At 36.2% G+C, this 18,874-nt stretch overlaps 1 protein-coding gene across 5 annotated transcripts in view; it reads right to left on the bottom strand.

Annotated features, from left to right (window-relative positions):
- FAM184A (family with sequence similarity 184 member A) overlaps positions 1-18,874 on the bottom strand; it is a 74,030-nt gene that overhangs the window by 18,541 nt on the left and 36,615 nt on the right. For all 5 annotated transcript variants that reach the window (XM_059842217.1, XM_059842214.1, XM_059842216.1 and 2 more), the window contains exons 6-9: positions 17,181-17,303; positions 13,999-14,160; positions 12,061-12,186; positions 11,725-11,871 (exon numbers count right to left, since the gene is read on the bottom strand). In XM_059842217.1, coding sequence (XP_059698200.1) covers positions 11,725-11,871; positions 12,061-12,186; positions 13,999-14,160; positions 17,181-17,303 — 558 coding nt within the window. The remainder of the gene's footprint in view (positions 1-11,724; positions 11,872-12,060; positions 12,187-13,998; positions 14,161-17,180; positions 17,304-18,874) is intronic.

Genomic DNA, 18,874 nt, shown 5'->3' with positions numbered 1-18,874 from the left:
ATGGCCAGCTTTGAATTTTCATATATGCATCATTTTCTTGTACTGCAATGTGGTTGTCATCCTTCTCCAGGAAAAAAAAATAAGCTATTTTACCTAAACTTTCCTTTGGTCTACTCACATCCCCATCTACTCTAATTCATCCCATGTTCACTACTGGGCCCTTCTCTCCTTCGCATCCTTCTGTAACCTCATACCTACCTGGTCCTTCTCTTCATCTGTAAACCCATTCTCACTCCCTTTGACCATGTTTCTGTCCCTCAGGTTTCTCACCACTGTCCTGTCCTGTTCACTCTGGCCACCAGGAGGTACAATTCTAGGGGAAGTCCTGCCCAGTCCTGCAGAACTTCAGGTAATTTAATGATCACACTCTAAAACAAGCCTTTCATGATAACAGTCAAACAGAGTCAACAACAGTAGCTTGGGCAAATTTTAATTAAAATAACATGAAAAAATGTATTTTTGGCTTGAAGTTAAATCTATCTTTCACTTAAGTTCCTGCTCCAAATTCTGACAATTATCAGTATATAATTTATAAATATATTGAGCATGGACCAAGGGCAAAACGATTTTGTTTTCATTTCTGTCTTGGAAATGCGGAAAACGTTTTAACTGAGATGACCAAGAGAAGTCTGACATCTGGTCAGGAAGCCATCTTCAAAGAGAACAGGAATAAGCAAGAGCAGCTCATCCTTCCACCAGATTAAAGTGACTGCAAAACCATAGCCTGAAATGAGTCAATGTCTGGAGATGTCTGTTTGCATCAATAGACTATACAGAAAATAAAGGACAATGAGGATTAAATGATTCCAGCAAGCAAGTCAGATTAGTCTACCCTTCTAATAATTTGTTTTGACGTTGAAAAGTACAAAAAAAAAGTTAAAAATATCAGTCTTTTTAGAGGAGCATGTGATTTTAAGTAATATTTTGATTATTCAGTGAAGAGACTGATATCCTTAAGAGCACGTTTTGAGAACATTAGTGCCTCTTTTTGTATGTCCTTAGACTACCCTTTCCGTACACCTCTGTACTGATGATTCAAAAGAAAAGAGCACTAAACACCATTCTCTGAACTTCCAATACTTTTATCCCAGGTTTTCAGCACATTAAAAACATCAGTGAGAATTCAAATAAAATAAAAAAAAAAAAAAAAAAAAGGAAAAAACAGTTTGGCTACGAGTTACACTGCAAAATATAGTAGAGCATCAATCCCATGCTTTGTAGAAAGCTCTGCAATGCACATCTGCACTGCCCACAAGCTTGCTTGCATTAACAATGACATAAGGACGCTGCTCACGTTATGACCATGTACACAGTGTTGGATGCCAGTGACACGCACACAGTCACACAGATGGATGAGGGGATGCACTCCACAAGCTTTGATAGCAGCACATGTTCTCGTCTCAAGTATTATCATCATGTCTCCCATTTCATGGGCTTAAGCTGTAAAGCAGTACTGCAGGATATGCAGGTTGATTAGTGCAAGCATGCCCTGTTCACAAGCTGTAAGTGCAAATCACTTACATTGCTGATAGATTTATGCAAAGCTTCACCGAGACAGTGCCGCTATGAAGGAGAGATCACAGGAATAAAGGGAAACATTCAGAAATCAACTAAGTAAAAGAAAAAGGGATAAGGAAGGAAGGGTAAACATAGAACATTAATTATAATTTGATCAGAGAAAAATAAGTTGAAAGCCATCTGGAAAAAATTTGAACATGTTGCTTTGACTTAGTCTATAAGCTACTGAACACAGAACAGAATGATGTGGTTTACCATGTTATGTTTCTGACATACAGTACAGCACTATCTCTTGAACATAATATTACTATACAGAGATATATTACACAACTGAATACTTTTGAAGTTATCCACTTGTTCTCTCTTCTCCTTTATGGCAAAAAAAATTTTGGGAAGAAATCATTAAGTACATGAACAGATGTTATATAAGGGCACAATCAACAATCAGCTGTGTCTCAAATATCACAAGCACATTAAATACATAATATTAAAGATAAATTTTCACTGTTAAAGGGCAGAAAATTAGTTTAGTAATTAACGAAGACATTTCTGTTAAAATACTACTTTTATCTTCCTTAAAATTGAGAGCCAGATGCATACATAAAAGACTATTCCTGAAAGTCTCCAGCAATAAAATTACTTAATGTACCACTTATACTAGTGGTGATTACTAATGAAAAGCAGAAAATCCCAACATATTGCCACAAAAATGCTCTGTGAATTATTATTGATCATACAAATATACATAATTCATATGTACATGAAAATGCCTGTGTGTTTATATATATGAATTATGTCGATAAACACAAACACATCCACAGAACAGAGTAATCAGAAATTAACTGAGAGCAATTTCAAATCCAGCATGACCACTTTCCCATTTTGTCACAGCTTGGTGAAGAAGACGGACTTCCCCAGGAGACAGCTGATATTTTGACACCAGCCTGAAAGCCTGTAGGTGGGAACTATTAGATAACACTTTGCCAAAATAAAAAAATAAATTGTTATTCAGTCTCAAGAATCTAAAAAAAGGCACAAAATATAAATACATTATTGTGAAATATCCAAAATGAGTTTATTGAAATTGTAAGTTATACATTAATCTATGCAAGAGTGGAACACTAGGAGGCATCATACTCCAGCAGACAAAGCAAGAGACCAGCATCTAGCAGCTCTGATTCCAACACTGGACTTTGACACTGCTGTTTTGAACAAATCCACCCAATTTTTCTGTGCCTCCTTTCCCATCTGTTTGGTTTGTTTAGGGGGGAAGCTGTTATGAACAGGAATGAACTGCTAAATAAATATTCACTTTCTAGAACATTTGGGACTTTATTTTGGTGGACGCATCTATTCAGCACTGTGGTACAACTAAGAAATACTTAGATTTTACACCTGAAGCAGAAAAGTTGTCATTGCACTACACTGAAGAGAAGTTCCAAAATAAAAATAAAATAATATAGGCTAGTCAATTGGAATGAGGGCTCATTCCAGCAAAATGTGCAGCAATTTAATCAGATGCAGCTCCATATTCAAAAGTATTCCACATTCAAAATGCAGTACTCCAAAACAGCACTGGTTTAAGTGTCATTAAGAAATTTCATAAAAATTCCAGACATCCTTATGAGTACTTCCATAGCAAGATCCATCCATGTTCTGGAGAAAGAAATTATTTAGAACCAAAAAGAATGCAGGCATAATTATTATCATCTGTGTATCTATGATGGGGAAAAGTGATGAATAAAAAACAAGGAAGCAGGTAGGTCTAACTAGCACTCTATTTCTACAGGTTGGAATTCAAGATTTCATTTGTGATGTTACTGTGGTATAAGAAACCTTTGCTCAATTTTTTTTTGAAACCTATGGTATGTACAAGTGAAGTAATTTACTTCTTGAAAATACAGAAACTTCTGAAAAACCTGTATTTGGTATATATGTATTAGCTAACATGATTTCACTTGATTTTGCTGTCTCATTTTTCAGTAGAAGCATTATCGTCTCCACCCTTAGCATATGCAAAGCTAAGCCTCAGATGCAACCAAGAAAGTTTCATCATGACTCAGAGGAAGAGCAGAGATGCACCAGAGAATAGAATCTGCATCTTTATATGCAGCATCTTAAGAACCCACTGAACACTGCAGGCTGCTCAGCAGGACTGAAAGACTTAGCAAACAATACATGGAACAAGTTTGGAATTCTCAGCTCTCTTAACATCTCTCCTACAAGAGCTGAGTTTTCAGTTTAGTTGGGTAAATGTGTGTTGCAGTAAAAAACAGATTTAGTGATTTGAAGCTATTCAAGCTTTATGTTGGCTTGCTGTAATGAACAGTTGCTTGTGTTCCCATCACGGCTGTCACAGAGGCCATTCTTGGTGATGAAATGGTGAAATTTTCCTCCAGAAGGACATCTACTGCACCAGTGACATTTTCACATTTTCATTCAGTTACCTTGTTTCCTACAGGACATTAACTAATTGAATGTGTGGAAGTTCTCCTGTTTTATGGTTTTTCTGAACAAAAAATTACTTTCAACAAGATTAGAGAGTCTTGACACTTAATTTCAGCATCAGTCTTCATATCACCCAAAGATCAGTTATGTAACACTTTTCCCTCACAAAATGTCATATTTTGTCAATCCTACTTGGCTATATGGTTTACTGAATTTTGAAAACACTGCTGGCAAACAGGAATTCTTGTGTAAAACCTGACACCCTAACTGGGAAAGCTCCTACTTTATCTGTTTTATCAAAGCAGATCTAGATTGCTACACAGTCTTTGCTTCATTTTAAGAATGACCTCCCAGAGATGCTGTTTACCTTTCTGAAGAACAAATCCTATGTGCACCCATCTGACATTAGTAAAGAAAATGAGTTTCTGAAGTGCCAAGCACAGAAGCCAAAGGGACCTTTGGCATAAGCCCATTTTATCCAGCTAATAATGGCAACAACAACCCTAAAACTCTCCCTTGAGATAGGTCTTTGAAGAGAAGGACTGATTTGTCAGCAGATGTACAGTCTCTGGCTGCGCAGTGCTTACGTGGCAGATGACTCCGCAGAGATTTGGAAAGCAGCTGTTTGCAACTACAACATTTTGTACTTGGCTCGAGGCATCTGACATGCTGGGAACTGGGGAGCTACATCAAAGTTTGCCCTCTCTGACTGGTAAGAAAAAGCAGCATTTAGAGTCCTTTCCCTATCTCAAAACTCAACAGTTTTCTGATGAGGAAAAAGGAATATATAGGAGGCATTCTGAAATCTTTAATAATCCTTGGGATCTAATTGGTCCTGATTTCCTCCTGGTTTTGGAGCAACCCCAAAGGGAAGATGCTATCTCCAGGATGCCAGAAGGTGGGAAACTTATCTTGCTGCTTTAAAAAGATGGAGATTTTCTCTTTTTCTCTTTTCCAGTTCTAGGAATCTATCACACTTCTAGGCAAAATCACAGAATGGCATGGGTTGGCCTAGGTATTTTGCAGATTTGAATCTGTCTGGATTTTAGAATACACTCTTTTAATCCAATAAAGTGCAAGTTCAGTGGTCAGGGGAAAAACAAATGCATTTGAATGTCCTGGTAATTTTTAAAGGGCTTGGAAAGTTACTAGAGCTTCGTTCATTTATTTGTCATAATGCTGTCAGGACTTTAAAGATTATAGACACACCTTAACTCATTTCTCCTGGAGCACAGAAGTATCACTGCCCTAATCTAGAATTTCCATCATCTGCTGAATCTCACACAAATTTTGCTCCACTTAATCATTTCTCTCTCATTCCTTCCAGTGTCCACTGTTTTCATTGGTTTTGAACCAAAAGCAAAAACTACTTGAGCAAGTACAGAGCAAAGCGGCTAAGGGAAGTGTTTTAAAACTAGATGCTTGCCAAAGTCTTTATCTTACATTTAAGGGAAAAACATATATAAATAGAGGATTAAAATTTTATTTTGGGGATGGCATTACTGTTGGATTTGGCTTACATTTCTGTTTACTAGTTTTGGAAGTGTGAACTCCAAACGTCAAATTAAACTTTTTACTCAGGCACAATACTAAGAATTTCATGTTCTTTTCATCCATTGACAAATAGAATAAAAGCCTTTCCATCACCTCCGGTTTTACTGCCGAACAAAAACTCATGACATTAAATTTCAATTAGAAGTTTAGGATCAGGTAAACAGGTTTCTTTGTATATGAAAATATCAACTTCAAACATTAGCCTAGATTTATATTTTTGACTGAATTAAACACAACATTATGGGAGGAAAAATAATAAGGAGGAACCAAAAGAGAGATGAAGAAGTCCAGCAAGACATTTATTACAAAACAGAGAACAAACTCACAATTGTTAGTATTCCTACTGTATCCTACTGAAAATACTTTGAAAACATTCATTTGTTCTGTTGGTTTTATTTGCCTGTTTTGCTGAGTAGCTCTTAATTGTAAATGGTCTTTAATGAATTTCCTCCATTATATTCAGAATCTTTTAAACAAAGAGTAAAATAATGATGAAGGCACGGTCTGGGCTGAACAGGCTCACCAAAACCAAAGGCTTGTAACAAACAGATGAATGTTAGGCATTTGTTTTCATGCCCAAGCTTCAGACAACACTCCAATGACCAGTGTGGACAGAAGAAATGCACCACCTCATCATCAGGATCACATCTCTGCAGAGAATAGGGAGCCCAGAACAAGAGGGACTCCTTACTGAGAAGTAGAAGGTCATGAAACCAGGGGAAGCACCCTCAGTAGCTGGCCCTCTGAGGGCTGCAGTGAGTCTGTACTATGAGATTGTCCACATGCACATGTGAAGCAGTTTCTGACCTGTTTAAAGCATAGGTTTCCCACTTGGAATACAGGAGCACTAATTCTTCTAAACCAGTGGTGAGTGGCAGGATGCACACCGACAATGGATCTAGGCAGAAACTCCCAAATCTCCCCTAATTCTCTGTGAGGCCTGCATGAGTTACAGCACAGTCCCATTAAGACCACAGTTTTGAGAGCTTTATTAACTTGTCAAAAGTTTTAACAGTCAAAGCAAGCATGCTCCTTTGGAAAAAGGTATCTACAGATTGAAGAAGAGCTATAAAACATTACCCTGAACTGCATTCCAGGGTGCCCTCTGCTCTTTTCTCCTTCCTTGGTATGGCTTTTCTTTTTATTCATTTGGATTTCCACATTTTAGATTTTTAAGTGCTTTTTAAACCTTGCCCAACATCTCTTGCCATCCACTAGATGTCATGGTAGCCTTACTACTATTATTGAATACAAGAATCACCATAGCAAATCAGGAGGGAGTTATCTGAAATTTACTTCCATTCTGTTTCTGACAGACAAGCCTTTAGACAGGGTGTTCAGGACAATATCAAGTGACAGGGAGCTGAGTAAAATGATTCTGTGCTGAAAGTTTATCTCCCTTCTTTCTGGAAACTGATACAAGATATGTGCAGGTTATTTCTTGTAAAAATTTCCAGCATCCATTTAACAGTAAATCTTCTAATGCAAGAATTACCCAGGCTGTGGAACAGGCCAGTAATCCTTGTGCTGGGGAAAGAAAGCAGCGTTTCCTGATTTTGTTGAAGTGGATGCACATCAGCTCTGCAATAAGCACCTCTACACAGGCAACTAAAGATGGAGAAGTAACTGGTTCTGGATGGTGCCTGATCAAAAGCCATTTATAAATGTGCACAGGAGCCCAGGGACTTTTCTCAGCATTCCATCAACAGCAGAATAATCAGGATTTTTAGACCAGTATGTCAAGACTGAGCTTGTCATTTCCTGAAAACTACCATTTGAATAATAACTACATCAGAAGGAAATATTTACACTTTGATACAAGACAAAGTTTCTCCTATTTACTTTGACAGTTTAAAAAGGAGCATGTCATCACAGAAACAAACTCTGAAGAGGAAATCTCAACATATTTTTCAAAAAAGGAGTCTTTGCAGTAGGAAAAACAAACAACAGCTACCAAAACATATGTAATATACTTTGGTCCAGTCCTGCTGTACGACTTCTGGTATTTACATTAATAGAAGACATATTTTTGGTGTGAAAAGTTGACAAAGTTAAGAAAGAAGAATGTAACACGTGCTTGGCCATGTATGAAGCTACTTAAGAATGGGAAAGCTACATATGGGAAAAAATAATGACAAAAACATTTACTTTACTGGAGCATTTTACTGAAAAGTAAGGAAGACAGGAGAACCAATATTTACTCAAATATAGAAAAGTCCATGCACAATGAGAACCCTTGATTCTGTTTACTGAAAAAACATATCACAAGAAGAAACAGATAAGAAGAATACAAATTTTAACCTGTATGTTTCAGTGCCGAGAAATGAAGGTTGCACAAAACAGACAAAGAAAGAACATGCTTATGCTTTCAAAAAAAAAAAAAAAAAAAAAAAAAAAAAAAAAAGAGAGAGAAAAGAAAATTCCAGCTATTTTGGCCTTGGCTGAAGCTTTCTCAGCAGTAAAACATTTTTAAGAAAAGCGTAAAAACCCCATTATAGAGCTAAGAGGAATGGAAAGGAGCAGGCATAGCTGAATTCACTGCATATTTCATTATGAAACCCTTGAATGGTGCAATTTACAAGGGAAAAAGGAAAAAGCACTTTTTTTTCTGTCTTCTAGAATAATTTTGTGTAGCAGAGATAAAAACTATACATTTGGTCTCTAGACAATGATCTAGTTAAATTACCAACCACATTTAAGTGTTGATGGTGCTTTGCAACCAGCAAGAAAGTGTTTAAGCATTTAATCAGCTGCGTAGTATTTCATCTCAAGAAGATTCTTTTATTCATAACAAAGCTATACTGTTAGAATAACAATACCCTATCTGCATTCTGTGAGGGACCATTTAGCATTACTGGTATGAAAACAAAACTGTTACCTAACTTTATGCAAGAACTAGATGCCACCTCTCAAACGTGCCACAAATAGAAGTGGGAGAAATTCGTAGATCAGAATAACATAATTTTAAAAACTCAAATCAGCTTAGCTTTATGGGCATACCTTTTTTGATTGAAACTGTTTGGGTTCTTTTTAATTAACATTTTTATCTGTGTCTGCTCATTCAGCTTTCCAGCACCAGCCAGCAGCATTTCCAGGTGGGCATACTCTTATGTTGTATTTTTCTACAGTTTAGGTAGCTATATTCAAACCTGTCTTTTCAGCCCTTTATGATTACATAACTGTTTCTACACTTCAAGATAGGCGATACGCTTCCTTGTAGCTTGTTTTTAAATGAAATCAGAGATGCATCAATACATATTAGAAAATGGCACCTGTACTGATGAGCACTGAATTTCTGAATTCAACCTTTATGAAATTATACAACTAAGTGATGAACCTCTAGACACTTTCTCAACATAAAGAACACACATCAGCCACATTTGTTGTCAAATCAGGATTTACAAATTTTTAGCACAGACCATGGTCTTGTATTGTTTTGATAAATCACTGTATAATATTACTGGTATAGAGCAGACCACTATTTCAGGTGTAAAAGTCTTAACTGCAGAAAGAGAAGCTGGATTTCCTCTCTTCCTAATTTTATACAGGCTTCACACCTTTCAAATGGGTTTTAAATACATCTTCCCACAAATTAAAACCAGGGTGTAACAAATCCACAATTTCACAGCCCTACTGCAGTATATCTCAGGCAGTTCTAGTTCAGGGTAGAATTTCTAAGGCATTCCAGGACCTGCTTATTTCAGTACCTTATCAGTTCTGGAGGAGGAGACAGAGGAGCATCCTTATGGAGCTTGTGGGTGACACCAAGCTGGGAAGAATAAAAGGTGGAGGGCAACGCAGAGGAAAGGATATCATACACTGAAAAAAATGGGCTGCTATCCAGAGGGACCCATCTAGGTTGTAAGTACAGGCTGACAGGAACCACACAAAATTCAGCAAAGACAAATGCAAGGTCCTTGACACAGGAAGGATCAAACCCATACACTGGTCCATATGGGTCACAGACCAGCTTTGCACAACCTTGTTGACGGTAGGCTACACATGAATCAGCAGAGTGGTGTAGCAGCACTGAGTGCCAGCAGCACACTGGGCAGTAGCAGCAATCAGTAGTTTGAGGGAAGGGACCAGTACCATCGACTTGGCCCTCACTGCACATCACCTGGAGGGAATATTCTGTCTCCTCCTCCAGCTCATTCAGCTTTGGTACAAGACACATATTGATAGACTTGCTCATATTCAGTGGAGAGCCACCACCAAGAAGGCTGGGACTGGAACAGATATCCTTCTGAGGTAATTCTGTTTGCTCAGACTAAAGAAGAAATGGCTTTGTGGGATTTAATACTCTTCCAGTACCTAGGAGGTGGTTACAGAGAAAGTGGACCCAGTCTTGTTACAAAGGTGTACAGCAGAACAACGAGAGACTACAGTCAAACTGAAACAGAGATGGTTCTGCCTAAATAGAAAGAAAAAGCTCACTATGAGGATAATTAAGCAAAAAAACCTGAGATTATTCAGAGATGCTGTGGAATCTTCATCCTTAGAGGTTATTCAAGAGCTGACTGGACAGAGCCCTAAGCAACCTTCTAATTCAGTGCTGAATTTAGCCTCCTGACACCTCTTCCAGTCTAAGCAAGTCTGTGATTCTGTGATCCAGGTCACTACAACTCTCAGAGACTATCTTCTGTGTACTGCAGTCAGAAGAAACTTAGTAAAAATCCATTTCTCCAAGAATTAAGTTATTCATTTCTTACACTATGGTCTGGAATTCTCTCTTTTCCAGCTGTAATGGATAAAATACAGATTCTTACAGAGGGAAAGCTTAATTCCGTACTACCAACACTACCTTTTCAATGTCTGTTAAACACCTACCCAATTCAAACAGTGGTATGGAAAGTCACAGCTGGATTTAAAAAAACAGTCCTCAGATCCTATTAATCTATTTGCATACAGTTCTGATACAGTAAAAGATATGAAGAAAAAAGAAAAACAGCCATTTTGCATATACCTTTGCCTATATCCAAAAATTCTCTAGTAAATTCTCCTTAGTACTGTTAGCTTTCTGATTCCAAAATTTCTTGCACAGGTAGGAAAAAAACGTTAATTTGTAACATGGTAATTTTCCATTCCGAAACTGTAGGTCAGATTTAACATGGTATTTTTGAAAGGCAGAGATAAAAGAATGCTAAAACTATGTAAAGTTAAATAGATCCCTTTCAAGACAAAATGCTATTTACAGGTAGAAGTAAAGAAAATAAATGAAACTTGGGTAATGTGAAACTTAGAACCAAATGAGTTCAATTCTCTTTATGCCCCTGTAAAAAGTAACAGACCAAGAACTTTGAAAACCTCCAACTTTTATCAGCCAAAACCACAAGACTTGACAAGCTTAAATTCCCCCATCAGCAAAATATATTGTGACGTGCTCCTGTGAGAGGCTGTATAATTAAATGCGTGTACTTCCCAAATTAGACAGCAAATTAAAAGTCATCCCACAATAACACCCTGAAATCACTTTAAGTCATTTCAGTCATTTAATGAGTTCTAAAATCTGTTACTCTTACTTTAAAGTATGTTTGTTCATTATCAGCTATTTCTTCAAACTGGAGTCAATAAAACCAGTTCTACAGCATTTATGGTTTGGAAAAAGTACAAAGCAAGTATTTTCTTTGAATTATCTAACAACTGAGATGATAAATAAGAGTTACCATTAAAAAACCTCAGTATTCACACAAAATTATCCCAAAATAATGGCCAAAATCACTTAAGACATAGCTGTTATAAATGTGTCATAGAAACTGAGACACATTTTGACTTCTCAGAGACTTGTACAGTGTTATTCTTGTACACATAGGGGTTTATTACTTTTGTAAAGATAGGGGATACCTTTAAATCCAAACAATTAGCATTGGTAGATATTTAATAGCACAACAGGTGAGCAGACAAAATCAAAACAATCTTGTAGTGAAGAAGTGAGACTATCAACATCCTCTCCCTCCTCCCCTCAAAACTGTAAAAAGTTTTATTCACATTTAGTGTAAAGAACAACATTCACATAACTAAAACTATATCCACATATTATTAAAATATTTAATCATGATTAGGTTAAAAAGCCCTATGCTAACAAATTTCAGTTAAAAGCCAGGTATCACAATTGATTTAATTTACTTAATCCAGTTGGTAATAGGACACCAACAATTAAATTGTAATGGCTTTCCAATTCCCAAAGACACCACGGTTAGTTACCTGGTCTAAAAGATCTTCGACCTTTTTTTGCCATCCATCCCTTGCTGCATTTTTTTCACGTTCTTTCAGCTGCAACAACTGAGTCATGGCTGCCTTCTTGTCCTCTTCATGCTGCAGCCTCAACTCTTCACGAAGCTTATTACATTCCTGTCTAAAACCAAAGGACAAATAACTAAAATGCAGTGGGACCTTGTGCAAGCAGTACAAAAGAATTACAATCTCAGTACTAATTGGAAAATCTTAAATAACAAAAACATTTGCTTTACATTTCATTTGATAGTACATTTGCATATAATACATAGTTCATTTATTAATAAAGACTAAAAAAAATAATACTTGCCGAAGATTTTCTGTCCATTTTATTTCCAAGTCACGTGCCATTCTGTCAACTTTGAACTTTTCCTCTTCTCTCATGGCAGCAATCATTGCCTCATGCTGTTGTCTCTCCTGATCTAGTTCTCCCTGCAAGTACAAACTTTACAATAGAGACTGATCAGCAGCAAAAGTGTATTTCAAACATTAAGTGAGTGTCTTTATAATAAAAATATCAATTACAATTGGCTCATAAATTTGAACTACAACTTCTTCAGTGTGAAATTCCTAGCTATGCACAATTAATGCTTATACATCTCCTGATACTTCTTATTTGTGAAACAGAAGTCTGTATTCCTATAAAAAGCAATTTTCCAGTAAGTCATTCTGCAATCTTTTCAAATACCATTAACGCTGAATCACAAAATAATTTATGTTACAAAGAACCTCAAAAGGTCAACAAGTCCCATTCACTGAAGGACTTACTTCACAATTAGAGCGTGTGGCTTAGGTCCTTTGTAAAGAATGCTTTGAATTTTGTTTTTAAAATTTTTTAAAGTATCATATATCCAATATTTGAATTTCAAAGTGTGAGCTATCTGTATGTGATACAAAGTTCAAAGTTCATTTCTGTTTCTCAATAGGACAAGCCTGCTAGAAACAAGGTTTCACAGTCTGAACACAAGGAACACCTTTAAAATTCCCATCGATTTCTGCTGAAATTTTGCCATAATAGAATAGGTACCACCTAGAAATACTACTTACATGAAAGTTGTTCAGCAGTGCTTGCTTCATCCATGAAGCAAACATAACCCCCTAAATTGAATTAATAATTTTTAAAATGAGACCTTTTCTGCAGCATTTTGATAAATTTTAAAATCCATTAAGATAAATTTTATTGCCAGTAATCTACTATATATGAATATTTAAATGTTTTAATAGGTGAAGAGAGCAATAGTGGTTAATAATAACATTTAGAGACATTATTAAAAAAATACAGAGAAAGTTATAAACTATAATATTGTGCACCTCTAATGACTGTAGCTGAAAGAAATAAAAGAAAATATACCAATAATCTGTTTCAGGCTGGTTTGGTTAAAAAAATATGAAAACATGTTCAGTGAAGAAAAAGTATAATATTTGTTGCTCTATGTCAAATACTTCTGTGATCTTATAAATGTACATTCTTTACTGAGGAAACAAAAAGGAAATGTTTGCTCAGTATTGCAGTCAATAAGCTATTGACAGACTAACTGACAGTTCTACTTCCATCCAATTAAAATGACAATATATTTGTGCCTAGGCAAATTAATTGCTTAATGGTATTAAGTGGTCACATTTTCTAGGGGACAGTCTGCTATCCTTACAGATATCCTAGCATATATCTAAAAATTATTCTTAACTCTTGACTGAATTTCCAAATTCAAGCCTGAAATGAAGACTGTGCCAATTTTCCAAGGAAAACGTGGCATAAATGTATTCAAATAACTCATCAAGAAGATTTCTGTGAATTTCAGAGTTAGTAAGCTCTGGACCTTGTTTTGCATCATGATATGAACTGTCTGGAATTGCAAGTGTTAACTCATATTCTTTCATGAAATTCTATTAAAGCCCTGAACATATTTTGTATGGACATGTTTTGGCAGCTACAACTTACATTAACCATACAAAGATATGCCTGCAGCACTACCTGTTAAATACTAAAAATGTTCTGAAAACAAAAAATACCCACCCTGAAACAACCACCAATAAAATAAAAATAAAAAACCCCCAAGCCCCAAAAGAACCTATCCTAGTTTCCATTTTTTAAATTTTCTTCTCAAAATAGCAATCTCTCTTTTAATGAAGCCATATGAGGCTCCTTCTGTCATGGGCACCCCATAACACTTCTAGCTATTTTAAAAACAAGACCAAAATCACCCTAACTGCTTTGCACAATTTATTCTCCAACAGCATGGTTACCTCAACACTATACAGCGAATCTGTGGTCTCTCGCAGTCTTGCTCTAGTTAATTCTAGTTCTTTCTGGAGTATTTCCTGAGCTTCTTGAAGACTGGAGATGTGTCCTTCTGCAGTCCCGAGGCCTTGCTCACTTTTTCGTACTAGGTCTTGCAGACGACACACCTGTGACATTACAAAAAAAAATGTAATTTCCACAATTATTACTAATGGGAGCCAAGCCATCCTGGTGTTTTTCAGTGTTTCCTAATTCTGACCTAGACAATTTTTTAGTTGCACTGCCTATTCTCCTTTAATATCACTTAATGCTTCTGTATTTAAAAACAAATTCCCGTAATATTATAGAAGCAAAGACTCAATTAAAGGATTTTTACCAGTAAAAAAAATATATCGTGTTTTAAGCAAATTAATGAGAAATATTTAAAAATACATAAACTCTAATCTAATATATAAATTAACTTGTGCTAGGGTTTAAGTTTCTGTTTCCAGATTGCTACCTGTCCAGCCTGTTAAAAACTCAGCCTAGCAACTGTACATCTAATGTAATAATCTCCTTAACTGCTACGTTACGATACTCTTTTTCTGCCTGTTTGTCCTTCAGCTTCCCACCTGTAAAATGATGATACTACACTTCTTTGCTTCAAATAAAAATATGAGAGACTGAACACTGTTCACCAGCTACAGGAAGGAAAAAGATTTTAAGTATGTAGGTTGGAAGAACAGAAAAATGGGAGGCAGGGAGGAACAAAGAACAGCAGTTAATTGGAAGTGCGTTTTTTGCCGAAGCAATAGTCTATGCTATTGCCTTTGCAGGTTGAGATAAATTCATTCACAATGCAACAAGTGTCACAAGAAAACACCAGCTTTTGGTTTACAGGCATGGACAGGTAAGAATTGTAATCACTCTTCCTGTTTGTTAGAATAATTGCATGCAAATACTGTTTATAACACACACAGAGACACCACCTCTCTCTCCCAGAACTCTCTCTGTCAAAAACCTGTGAAGTGTTTAAAAAGTGGAACTCCTCCTTTCCTCTCAGAAAGGAACCCAAAACTTCTTTGGCATGTGAGATCTCAGTGAAAAACTCCTGCAAACTTGTCTCTGTGCTCCTTTGAGTTATATTCAAACAACCAGTAATTCCCTGTAGAATATAGCAGTGCTACCAACATGACAAACTGTCCCCAAACTGTATTGATATCCTGGTAGTGCACTGCTGTCTATGTATCTGATAGTAGCGTCATATGAATAGCAGTCCTGTAGATCTAAAGGATATGGGAGCAGGCAGGAATGCCACTCATAGGGCTTAAGATATATTCTGCTGCTGACAAAGTGGTGACAGAGGCTGTTTAAAATGATCCTTAATAACATCATCAGAAATCCTTTGCATGGAGACAGCAAGCCCTTAGATGACTGTGCCAAGTGATACAAACATATCGATATTCTAAAAAGCCTTGGCTGGTCTACAGTGAAAGGAAACACATCTACAGAGTGAACAGCCAGTCTCATCCTGAAACACACATGAGAAAGCCACTACTCTGACTTAACCCGAATTCCCAAAAACATCTCTGGCAAGTAGTCAAGATTACACTGCTCTTAAATAGCTTAGTACTAGAAGCAAGCCTAATGAGGCTTGAATCTTCCCCTCATCCTTTAGCTAAGATAACTGCCACCAGAAAGTCTGTCAAAAAAGAAAAGATGGCATGGGCTCAAAAGCAGCTTTCTCAGCAGGGAAGCTAGAACTGAGCTAGCATCCACAGAAAGTAAAGAATACAAGCCTACTGCTAAGTGACTTCTGTAACTTAAAGCAAACAAAAAAAAAGTAAGCAATAGTAGCAATGTAAGGGCCAAGCTAATGATGACATCACAGGGAAGCTTCTTCTAGGTCAGCAAAGGCATTGAGAAACTGTTGTTAGTTGTCAATAGAGATCTAAGGCCAAGCTGTGGTTGCAACTAAAGCCCTTCTTTCATGTGCTCAACATAAACATAGTAATGAAATAAAACATTTCTCCTCTGTACTAAATGGAGTGGATTTACAGACCAACCCCAATTTATTGCCTGTATGTTTTCTCTCATTCTTTCACAATGCAAAATATATGGTATTACGTTTATCCTGGCAAAGGATTGTATATAAACTCGAATATTGGACATATGTTAATACATATGGAATATGTATCTGGAATATGGAATTTGAATATGTTAATACATGTTTTCATAAAATATACCTTAATATATAATAATCAAATACATTACAAACTTTTTAATACAGTAATCCATCAATATATTATTAATACAATTATATACAATATATTAACAAATAAAATTTATACTTTTGGAAGGGCGAACTTCCCCATTTAGTATATTAAAAACATGCAGGTTTTTCCTTAAGCTAGTTTAGTATTTGTGCAATTTTCAAGTCACCAGAATGAGACACCTGCTTCTTTCCAAATGTTGAACAGTATAGAAAGCAGTAATGAAAAATGCTGCTGCAAAAAAAATACTTAAATTCATGTTTAAGTCTCTCAAAGCACACACTAAAATCATGCATATGGCTTGCTGAACAATAAAGCTGATGAAATATGTTCTTGAAACAAGGCAAAAGTTCCAGAGAAAAATGGTTTGATGTTTTTGTTATCAGTAGAATGTACTTCTAGTGTCAAAATATTGTATTGGGAAAAGGCTGTGATTTCCAACTAAAAAAAATTAAAACTGTCTTGAGATATGATACATTTAATATCAATTGCATATATCATGACATAGCAAATAATTTGGGTGTTACTAAAAGTATTTCATATCATCTTTTGATGAAAATACATGAAGACGATTTGCAAGTCAGGAAACTGACCAGAATTTATGATATGTTAACCATAACCAAATATGAGTTTACATGCAGTTAAATTTCCCTCTCTCCTGATGTATTTTGTGTAGAGGTCTATGTACCTAATGAGAAAATAAAAATAATTAAAAATAAAGAGCTGTTTACATCAGCTGTTTACGTCCCTCTTGCTTTGTTAATTTTGTAAAGGACAATAAAATCATTGCTCAGAAACAGTCAACTAACTTGCCATGTTTTAAGAATACTCCACTCTAAACAGAAGTAAGGCATTAAACACTCAACAGCATGGGCCTAGAGTCTAAGATCACTATTGATGAGATGTGGTAGTGAAACAAGCAAGTTAGCCCTTGCCTCCTGATTGGCAGAAGTCAGCTTCGTCGTCAGCTCTTCCTTCACGTTTTCCAGCTGCTGTCGGAGCTGATTCTTATCATCCTCCAAATGCAGCTTCTCCTTCTCAAACTGCTGCTCCAACTCCTTCAGAAACAGGAAGGATGGAAGAAATATTAAATACTTGCCATAGAGTCATTGCAAATCTATCACATTACAGATCTACCACACGGAAATGATTCTAACTGGCATAAATACTTGTGATCTCAACCCTTTCCTGAAACTGTTAAAGCATGAATATTTATTTCCTTTTACAACAAATGTAATTTTTCAGTTTATTTTATAATTTACAATCCTTAAATCACAAAACAAAAACTAACAGGACTTTCCTCAATTACTTGTCAGTTATCAAAAGTTTTTAAAAAATATCTACTTTCACAGTTTTTCAGTCTGAGTTGAAAGAAGAATTTTTCATTTTCTAGAAAATAACCCTGATAAATCTGCATGTCTTTAGGCTGATGGGTAAATCAGCCTTTACCCACCCATTTCCTACAAATAATCCCCATAGGAAAGAATAAATCTTAAAATCCAGACTGAGCTCTGTGAAGTTTTTTAGAATGTTACAATTAATTAAAAAAAAGCCCCACACCATGTATCTACTACATTTGTGTAGAACAAAATTACTTCTCAAATTTAACTATATAGAAAGATTCAAGTAACCCCTGTTTTCATCAACCTTTATGGTGTAATAGCCAAATTCTCAAAATAACTGCTGGATTAATTATATTTCTCTTACATGAGCCTATGTTGTGTGCGTGTGTGTCTATATACACATAAATGCTAGAAACTTTCATATTTTTTAAGGAAAATTATAAATTTATACTTCAGCCTTATTAATATTCCGAATACATTTTCAGAAGAACAATTTCTTTCACAAGATACTGTAAAGGAAACATGTTAAAATTGAGAATTTTATTACATATTTCAGTGAAATATACTATATAGCTCATAATACTGTGAAGTTTTCATGAAGAAAATTAAGGTTTCCAAGCAAGGTGCTCCAGAGTCATGCCATACAAGGCTTCAAGGTTTTCCATGGAGCTAGAGGCTCTTTAATTAACTCCTTCCTAGGGGCTCAGCTGAAATGCAAGGCTTAGTATCAATTCAGTGCCTCTCTGCACACCTGGGCTCAGGTTTCTGAAAAATTATCTCAGAAATGCCCATGAAAATACATAGACCAGAGCCAGCCTGAAACAAAAAGTACAGTATTGGTAAAATTAGGTGAAATAGGGAGAAAGAACTAAAGCATTAAAAACAGTCACTAAAAGATATAAAAGTCTAAGGAAACCCAGGTTTCCTACTGCAAGACAGCAATGTAGTGTCAACCCAGCCAACTCCAAGAAGCCACACAGGCCAAGTCTTCTTCACCCAAACCCAAAGATGCCTCAAGTGTTTTGCAGGGGGTGGAAAGCACATTAAGCAGTTTGTTAGTTCTAGCACTGCTTTAGGGTGTGTGGCAGGCAATAAATGATTCTTGCGTACACTGCCTGCATGATCTCTTCATTCATGGTAGAAGTCGGTCAGGGTGACCAAACAGAGGGTTACACTGTCACAAACTCATTAGTAAACAAGGTAAAACTCAACAAGTGCCTGCCTTCTTCACTGGGTCCTCATGAGTCAACATGTGGGATAAATGCTCCTTGCTCAGTGAAACTTGA

Source organism: Haemorhous mexicanus, chromosome 3 (genome assembly GCF_027477595.1).
Source record: "Haemorhous mexicanus isolate bHaeMex1 chromosome 3, bHaeMex1.pri, whole genome shotgun sequence".
Classification (NCBI taxonomy): Eukaryota; Metazoa; Chordata; class Aves; order Passeriformes; family Fringillidae; genus Haemorhous; species Haemorhous mexicanus.
Note: the sequence above shows the minus strand (reverse complement) of the source record. Positions and strands in the feature narration are given on the sequence as shown.